Source organism: Dryas octopetala, chromosome 4, assembly GCF_963921425.1.
Source record: "Dryas octopetala chromosome 4, drDryOcto1.1, whole genome shotgun sequence".
NCBI classification, from domain to species: domain Eukaryota; kingdom Viridiplantae; phylum Streptophyta; class Magnoliopsida; order Rosales; family Rosaceae; genus Dryas; species Dryas octopetala.
The window spans coordinates 14,387,310-14,397,217 of record NC_141369.1 but is presented as its reverse complement, the minus strand read 5'-3'; the positions used below and the strand labels follow the sequence as shown (position 1 = coordinate 14,397,217).

Here is a 9,908-nt window from a genome sequence, read left to right as displayed (position 1 = left end):
CAAGGGCAGACTGGTCAAATCGAAAATACCAAGGGGCATTTTCGTCAGCAGGGAAAAAGTGGAGGATCTGCCAGATATGCAACAGGCTGAATTATACAATTTATACTGACTACAGTTTGGTTTGATTAACGATGAAAACAAAGAACCCCACCACGACCTTCCATTAAAAAAAAAGAAAAAAAAAGAAAATTGAAAACAAAAAATAATAAACACAGAAAGAGAAGGAGGAGAAAGAGAAGCGACAAAGAGAAGAAGAAAAATAAAAAAGAGAGAGACGTAACTTAAAAAGAAGAGAGAATTCAAATGAAAGAAAACCAATAACGTTTCAAAAAACCACAGGACACACCGAAGGCTCTCTCTCTCTCTCTCTCTCTCTGAGACAGTTTCAGAAACCCTAGCCTTTTGGTTCCTTGCCATGGCCTCCTCGCTGGCTACGGAGCAGTGGTTGTGAAATTACCGTTTTGCCCCCCGGAGTCGCCGGAAAATGGCGGAGAAGCCGTCGCCGTCGCCGCAACCGGATTGCCTGAACTCGGCTAGGGATTCGGTTTGGGAATCAATTCCAATGAGCTCTCTCAGGAGCCTGATATAAACAAACCGCTTACTCAGGACTGTCCGATCGATCGAGATATATATATTCTTTGTTTTTTCATCAGTTTGTGTATATAGTTTGAGGAGGAGGTCATTCGAGGGCCGTCGGATCGTCTTCGTCTTCGTCGTGGTGGTGGTGGTCGTTGTTGTCGTTTTTGTGATGGCGAAGGGAGGTTACTTCTTGGAGAAGGTTCGGAGATGCGTGCGGACGGTGTTCTTCATGGTGGCCATGGTGGCGTCGCTGCTGGTGTCGTCGCTGCCGGTGCTGGTGGCCATAGGCGACGTGATGGTGCCCTGCGTGCTGATTTCGAGCTTCACGTGCGTCACGTGCTACGGATTCAAATACCATTTGCATCGATACGCCTTCAAGAGCTCGCTCATCGATATTCCTCTCGTTTCATTTATCAGATCTCTCATCATTACCTGTATGTATACCTTTCTATCCATTTTGCTCTTTTTAGCTCCTTTCTTGGTCTGATTTTTGTTTTTTATTTGGTAATTGAATTATGATATTCCTCTTGCCTTTTTTTCCCCCTTCAGAAATCAAAATTACATTTTCATTTTTATTTTTAAGGAAAAGTGTTCTTTTTGGGACAATTATTTGCATACAACATAGTTTTTTCTACTTTCAAGCTAAGATTATTGATGGAAGGACAGAAATTTGAGAAATTTTTTTTTCAATATTATGTGTTTTGATGAAAAATGTGATTGTTTGATTAAAAGTAAGTTTTTTGTTATTATTTCCTTCGGATTTTTATACTTTAATAATCAGAAATTTCTTAAGCAAACTATGATTATACATAGTTTGGTTGCTGTATATGTAAATGAAGATGCAACTTGAAAGGAAATGAAACTTCTAATATTATGCGTTTTGTTTATCTTATTACTAAGGAAATGAAAAAGGAAAATCAGACAAGCAAAAACAGATGGATTTGGCTCAATTAAGTGGAGGTCTTTGATTTTGTGGGTCCCAAATAATAAATTCCGTAAGATTCATATTTTATAGATTTTTCTCAGTAAACCATGTGTAAAAGTTGGATTTTTCGGCTTTGGACAGTCCCTCTGTACAGTGTCATCATAGATATGAAGGAATTGACCATGTAGCAAGTGTTCTGAAAGTTAAAAAATTTTCAACTTATAATTTGCTATGTTTGCTGAGAAGATGCTGAATATCAGTTTCTCTGGGATGTGAGAAACAAACATGAAACATCCAACTTAATTGAGATATAAGTATTTGGCTTTGTAGAGCTGAGATTTTAACTTTTTAGTGAGCGCAGATTTGAAACAACCATGAAAAGCATAAAATCATTTTTTCCTTTTTTTAGAAAAAATTTATAGCTAAGTTTTCTGTGTAACAATGAAAAAGGGTACTCAAACTTTTATATGTTAGGTTTGTGTGAATGAATCAAACGCAATCTTCACTTTCAAAGATTTCTCTGGGACCTGGCTTTGTAGAACTTGATGAAGGGATACCACAGAACCTTCCTTTGTGTTATTTCAATCTTTATTGAAATTTTAGTTTGATTATAAATGTGCTCATGCTTAGTTTCATGATTGCAGGTGTGTATTCCATGTGCGATGGCCCTGCTCTCTCACATGGTCCATACCTTGGAACTGTGACTCTCTGTTCCGTTATCTCAATTCTTGTTCTTTCAGTCAAAGCTTGTGTTTTCACTGTAAATTCTCAAATTGAGGCTGAAGCTTCATCTTCCCTCTCAAGGCAGAAGCTCCATTTGAAGAAGTCATGGGGGATGCCTGTTTTGTTTCTCTCGTCTGTAGTTTTTGCCCTGGGACATACTGTTGTTGCTTATAGAACAAGTTGTAGAGCGAGGAGAAAGCTCAATTTTCACCGAGTTGATCCAGAAGCTGTAAGTTTGCATAAGATTTCTTTTTCAATTTTGCTTATTCTTAATTGCAGAAGAGTTATGTTTTCTCTGAATTGTGTTTCTATGTTACCGTTTGCGTTGATTGAGATGCAATTTTTAACGGAGAATTTGCTAGTACTATTTCTTTAAACGAATGATAGTGTTCCCTCAATGCATGGAATTGTTTTCCTTGCTAACAGGCCCCTTCTGTTGCTTATTGCACTTGCTTCTACAGTACTGATTATTAGTTTTTACTAGTTTGTAATGAACACCTTTGTTTATCAAATTAACAGGTCCTTTCATGCAAAAATGTTTTCTCTGGCTATCAAAAGGTCCCAAGATCTCCCACTCCCTCAGGAGGAAAAACCCCAAAAAGTGATAGTGAAATGAGGCGTAAGCCTTTTGCTACAGCTCGAGATGATGGGGAACTCCCAGTCAGAGTAATTGCAGACATTGACAGCTTATTCATCACATGCCAAGGGCTTACTTTACACTACAAGCTTAGCTTGCCTGGTTCTCCACCTCGTTCCTTGTCTTCCGTTGCATTTCTTGATCCCAACCTCAGCTGCAGCTCCCAAAAAACGGCTATGGGGAGATCAAAACTAGATAGGCATCCATTAAGTTTGTTATCGAAAGGCCAAAATCATCTCCACCGGAGCTACAGCAATCAATTCCACAGCTCATCTCTATATGTACCACTATTGGATAATTCTACAACTTCTCCTGTTCTTTCTGAAGAAATGCCTGTGTTGAGGCTAGCTGATGCTGGTGAGGAGGATGAGGGTAGTAAATTAAATTCTTGGACTCTAAACAAAGACCTGGAAGGAAGTGGTCAGTTTGGTATTGTATTAGTGCATGGGTTTGGGGGAGGAGTCTTCTCATGGAGGCATGTGATGGGGACTCTGGCTCGGCAGGTTGGTTGCACGGTTGCTGCTTTTGATCGGCCTGGTTGGGGACTAACTTCAAGACTGCGGCAGGAAGATTGGGAGGAAAGAGAAATGCGTAATCCTTATAAATTGGAATATCAGGTAATTGGATACCCCTTTTAGTTACCCTTCTGTAACTTCCATGTACCTTACCCTTGAATTGGGTTCCTGTTGTGGGGGTCAGATTCTAACTCCTTCCTCTTAAGAAGCGGGAAGAGGAAAAAGTTACTGTCCTTGTACTTAAGAGAGATTGGGAAGGGAAAGGAGACTAGCAACACATAAGCTTATGCATACCCTCTCCTTGCTCTAGATTATGTGTCATGTCTTCAAATTACTATTTGCCCAGTATATCCTGTAGGTTGATACTACCTAAACAGTTTTGCCAACATGGGCACTTCATTAAACATGGTCCTGCAGTGCTGTCATGGCTGCTTAATTGCTCATTTGGTCCCCTCCCCATATACCTTTTGCATTGTTCCTGTTTCCCTCCCATTTAGAATTTATATTGATCTGAATTTGTTGAGCTTAATCTTTCAGGTTGACCTGCTTCTTTCTTTCTGCTCTGAGATGGGGTTTTCTTCAGTGGTGCTTGTTGGTCATGATGATGGAGGCCTTCTGGCTTTGATGGCTGCACAAAAAGTACAGGCATCATTGAATTCTTTCAATGTGAGTATGCCTTGGATCACTTTATGCTTGGCTTTCCAACTTGTGAAATTAAGTTACTTGCACAAATATCCCTAAATTAGTACTGAATTATTGGCAGTTTCATTATTAAGATTATGCCCTTGTGATGTTCAAATGTTTTGCATATGTTCGTCACCATGTCATAGCTGATTCCTTTTGTTTGATTGATATCCTTCTTAAAGCCCTTTTCTTTGGCCGACAATAACATAATGAAATTGGCTAGAAATTTGATAGACATTGTGAGTTCACAGGATATTTTCACATTATTAAAATGCTGATATAGTTTTGGGTATATAGTTAGATAAGGCTTCCACACCCTGGCGAGCTACATGTAACCAATGGGAGAGTTAGATAGGGTAATTACCACATCATTGTGTGAAAATACTGGGGTCATCCACCATGTCTGAAGATGTTACATTCCATCCAATCATGCTTGAAGATGGAACAGGAAGTGAATAAGTGATAAGGATGGCGTCATTACCCCTTTATTCAAAAGAGGATGATGCTGCTCTTTTTCTATACTTAAACTATGCAGAATCTCTGTAGATGTTTTTTTTTTCTCCCTTAATTTTAAGTTTCATAAAATTTAATTTTTTTTGGTTATGCAATTCAGGTTACAATTAAAGGGGTAATATTGCTAAATGTTAGCTTGTCAAGAGAAGTGGTGCCTGCTTTTGCAAGGATACTCTTAAGAACTTCACTTGGGAAAAAGCACTTGGTTCGTCCTTTGCTGCGAACAGAAATTACTCAAGTGGTGAATAGACGAGCATGGTATGATGCTACAAAGCTAACAACGGACGTTTTGAGCCTTTATAAGGTATGCCTGGAAAATCGTGTAAAATAGTCACTTGAAAAGGGTAAAAGGGAAAACTTTGGGAGAGATTATGTTTAAGTATACAGCACAGTTTCAGATGCATGCTGAGCTTATTTTATCAAATGTGATTTGTGATTGTGAACTCAAAATTTTGGTTGTCATTTGCTTGATGTTCTTTTCTTGCAATCAGGCCCCTCTATGTGTAGAAGGATGGGACGAAGCACTCCATGAGATAGGTAGACTGTCGTATGAGACAATTCTTCCTCTGAAAAATGCAGAATCATTGCTGAAGGCAGTTGAAGACATGCCAGTGTTGGTCATCGCAGGCGCTGAGGATGCCCTTGTCTCTCTTAAATCTTCTCAAGCCATGGCCTCCAAACTTGTAAATTCTGTAAGTTCCTGCTTTCACTCTTCTATAATTTTGGGAGTACTAAAGGAATCTAGGCAACTAATGTGAACAATTAAAAGCTGTTGGTATGGATTTGCAAAACCCTCCAGTTGAACTGAGCCGAATCTCCCACACCCTATTATTGTTTGACAGAATCTTGAACCTCATTATTATTATTAATATAATTTAGTGGAATGTGATAAAACAACGATCACCTTTTCAAAGTATCTAATCTGACGTCAGTATATTGTGTCATGCAGAGACTAGTCGCAATATCCGGATGTGGTCACCTTCCTCATGAAGAGTGTCCGAAGGCATTACTTGCAGCAATATCACCCTTCCTAAGCAGACTCTTAATCAGACGAGACTCACAAAGCCAATAGTGTACCTTCTTTTTAACTTCTAATTAGGGTGTTTATCGTTTGTAGGTTCCTTTTCCTTTTCTTTCCCATTTTTTTTGTTTTGTTTTGTTTTTTTCGTTAAGCAATTTAGCCCAAGGGAAGAGACTAAGGTCATCTCTTCTTTTTGGTATTTTTGATGTGTTAGTTTGGAGCCTTACCGTAGCCCACATTCTTTAGGGTTTTAGAGCTCTTTTCTCTTGTATTTACATATCCCTCTATTCCTTCTTTTTCCCCTTTTGGAAATTTTAGTTTTATTTATTGTTGTTTGAACAGTACTTGTTATTATTCCCCACTAAAGGGGGTGGAAGATAGCATATATTTGTACATTTTTATCACATCGTGAATGCATGAATTTTGAGAATGGTTTTGTTCCACCAGTCTGTTGAATTGTGATTCTCTATGCCTAACACCCACAAGCACTAATAGGAGGCTCTTGAGCTGTTGTATGTTCCTTTCAACCAATGCAACCTTAAAATTGATGAATGGCAACAACATTGAGTGGTACTGATAATTTGTTTTTTCGGGGATAAGGGGAGGATTTTGAGCAATTGTGCAAGACAGTTGAAAATGAATTGCGATGGGCACGAGTGGGTTGAATTAGCTTGTGGTTAAGTAGTATTTATCTTTACAATATTGAAGAAGTTTCATGTTCGAATCCACCATCCTCAAGAACCAAAAAACCTTCTCAATCATAGAACAATACGGCTGTACAGGTCCTTTTTGGAAAGATGACAGATCAAGTGTTTTAAGGGTTTATACATTATCAATGGAGATGGACATTACCACATGATGTTACTTTCAAGCTTTCAATTATGGGAGGGAGTACAATTACTTTCCTCTGAATTTGGCTATCATTAAGCTAAAGAAGGAAATTTGCATCATGGGTTACTTAAAGGATGAATATTTGCTTAGTGGGTTACTTAATGAAGGAAATTTACTTTATGACACTGAGCCTACAAATACTTGGTTGAAAGACTAAGAACTATTCAAATCTGCAATGAATGACTCATGCAAAGATGTTGATTGATGTGAATGTTGGCATGTTGCTTTGCAAGAATTTAGTATACAAATTTAAATAAATTTATTCTTTCCTTTAATGTATCGGTGGAGAACTACTAGAGATGGTATCCCACTTTGTCATGCAGGTTAATCTTAATTTAATTCTAACTTTATTGACTCTATGTCAATAATTAAATCATATACCACTCCATATAAGTTATATTTTAAACTGATTAATCCAACGACTCAAAAATTTTACGGTCAAATTTTCATATTCTTTTGCCTAATAGGGGATATGACTTTTATTTTTTGTTCTTGTTTTGTTCTTGATATTGGATTTTTGTTTTTATGTTTGGTTACAATGGGGAGGGGGAGGGGGAGGGGGGGGGGTATGATTGTTTGCTTAAACTCACAGTAAAAGAGTGGGGCGTCATATTTAGTTTATTACATCATCCCTTAGTTTTTTGCCATTCTTTTTGGTGTTGGGTTAAGATTACAAGATGGGGACTCTGTTTTTAGATATTCATAATTTACTGTTTAACAATGGTTATAATTTTTATTTTTTTGTTACAATAGGGGTTACGAATTTCCAGAAAATTAGATACAATTTCATGAAAGGACGGACAATCGCGTGACTTAAAATTCAAAAAGATGGCGCGTAAAAAATCGTCTGCATCCGTAAACCCGTACTACCTTCACGTAGATAACTAAACCCCTATTATGAAATCCACCGATATTCGCAGTCTTGGTGCGTGCGAAAATCCTCCGAAAACCCAACGCTTCTCTTCTCAAAAAAGACAAGCACGTGAATATCACTACAAATGAGACGCGCGTGAGAATTCAGCGTCCTGTCCTACCTTCCCCTCAAAGGCGTCGCGCCTCACCTCACTACCCGCGTCAATTTGGAATCCACGTAAGGATTGTGGAGGAACAGTACGTACCCGGCGCACTTTAGCACACTTTCCATTTTTGTGCTTGCTTTAATTTCGCTCTGTGTATCAAAACCTCACACACCAGTACACCACCTTGACTGTCTACACCTCTCTCTCTCTCTCTCTCTCTTCTCACTCGCACCACACGCTTTCCATTGAAACACTTTCGTCTGGACTCCAAAATCTCAAATGGGGCTTCTCTGTCGTTTCGTTCATCATCGACGTTGAGGTATATATCCCTCACTAAACCTCCGTTCCAAGTTTTTTCTTCATTTTTAGCTCAACATTTGTTTGTGGGTCATGGGTTTTCAACTTTCTTTTTGACTGCCTTTCCAAAGCACCCAATGTGTTCGTTTTGTCTCTTCTTCTTTTCCCAGCTTTTCTCTGATTTTCTTTTTCTATTTTTTTTTGTTGTGTGTGCCGGACCGCCGGTTCGTTTATATACAATATGCTTTGTATAAGATTGCAAAGTTTTCTTCAACTTAAGTGTGCATTAATGATTCGCTTGAGTGCAAGAGGAGGCTATGTTTCCAGATTTTCACATTCTTTTGCCTAATAGGGGATATGGCTTTTATTTTTTGTTTCTTGTTTTGTTTTTGGTATTGGGTTTTTGTTTCTTTGTTTGGTTACAATGGGGGTTATGATTGTTTGCTTGAACTCACAGTGAAAGAGTGGGTCGTCATGTTTGGCTTATTACATGGCCCCTTATGTTTTTGCCATTCTTTTTGGTGTTGGGTTAAGATTACAAGATGGAGGCTCTGTTTTCAGATATTCACAGTCTACTGCTTAACAATGGTTATGGTTTTTGTTTTTTGTTACAATAGGGGTACGTTATGAGTTTTGCTCTGCCAGTTGTTGTGCTCTAAAATGTGCCCTAAATGGTAATGCGCGTAGAGTCTGGTTTGTTTCAACTCACAGTGAAGGGGCATCATGTTAGGCGTATTACATGGTCCCCTCATGTTCTTGCAATGTTTTTTGGTTGTTAGGATTAATACCCAGCAAATATATTCGTAGTTTTCCTCATGTTTGATAAATGTCACAGCTGATAGAAAGTGTTGTTTTTAGAATTTAGGAATTTCTTAGCTCAAATTTGGAAAATAATAAATATTTATCAACGTCTGTGGCTTAATTTGAAATAATGATGCCCTTTATGTCATTTACGCTCCTTCGAAAATTTATTACCTTTATTATTAGGTTTGTCATGGCATCTCAGGTTGAAGTACTGAAGCATTATTTTAGCTTGCATGCTTGTGTCCAGCTGCACACCCTGATAGGTACCTGATGGAAATAGAACCTGATGAAATCATGCTTTGCAGGAATGTTAGGAAGTTTTGGAGATAGTAGAGGACCATAGAGCTGGATATAGTTTATGTGGGTTCTTTCAGAGTATAAACAATGCAGAAAAAATTGCACTTGATAATTAAAGCAGGTTTAGATTGAATTGTTTTAGTTAACATAATGGTGCAAAAAGAAAGCTTAGAAACTCTTGCACTGAAGAGTAATCTAAAAGAGAGGTTTTTTTGTTCATGTTGGGGCTCTGGTCCCATTTCAACCAAAAAAAGAATTACTGAGTTATGGAACACAGGAGATCCAAAATTTTTATACCTTCTTAAAATTATATTAGTGATTTTGGAGTTTCCTTTAGATCTTTGGGTCAAAACTTTGTAAAAGGGTTTATTGCAGCTAGCAAATGTGCAACATATCTTGCCCTGTAGGTGTCTACAGGGGAATGCTTTTTGTTTTCTTTTTTTTAGCGTGACGTTTTTGAGGCTCCAGGGCTCTAATGATGGTCTAGAATATTCAGAGACAAATCTGGACTTATTGCTCTGCCTGATTGTTCTAACCAGAAGAAAAAACAGTGTAAACCTTTTTCTTACTTCCCTCTTCTTTACACAGCTCCTTATGCATCACTGTATCAATTGACTCTATAGCACATTAAGTCTTGTGTACATCTTTGGTTTTTTAATGCTACTGGATTCTCTTGTACTCGACTAGGTACTTTGAGGTTGATCAGATGAGGAAAACACCAGGAACTACTAATATATAAATTTCAGCTTAAGCCCTAAGATCCCATATTCTTTAAATATTATATGGAATTTGGTTGCCTGCTGAGCTATGATCAATTTTGTTTCCTGACTACAGCTTACAATATATTGCATAATTTGTTTTGCATCTCTGGTTTGAGTTTTATTTTTTATTTGTTTATTTTTATGGGTCATGTATTATAAGGTAATTTACTGTTTTAGGTTCTCGAAAACTATTGGATGGGCTAAGAAACAATGGTTGAGTTTGAAGATAGATAAGCCTGGCG

General features: G+C 37.9%; 1 protein-coding gene across 1 annotated transcript; it reads left to right on the top strand.

The window, feature by feature from the left end:
* Positions 1 to 265: 265 nt before the first annotated feature.
* Positions 266 to 6,040, top strand: LOC147287134 (uncharacterized). The gene is made up of 7 exons (XM_086242355.1): positions 266 to 1,013; positions 2,149 to 2,456; positions 2,747 to 3,481; positions 3,917 to 4,045; positions 4,677 to 4,880; positions 5,068 to 5,268; positions 5,526 to 6,040. Exons 1-7 carry the CDS (start codon positions 749 to 751, stop codon positions 5,646 to 5,648), a joined length of 1,965 nt encoding a protein of 654 aa, XP_086098481.1. The 5' UTR covers positions 266 to 748; the 3' UTR covers positions 5,649 to 6,040.
* Positions 6,041 to 9,908: the final 3,868 nt, after the last annotated feature.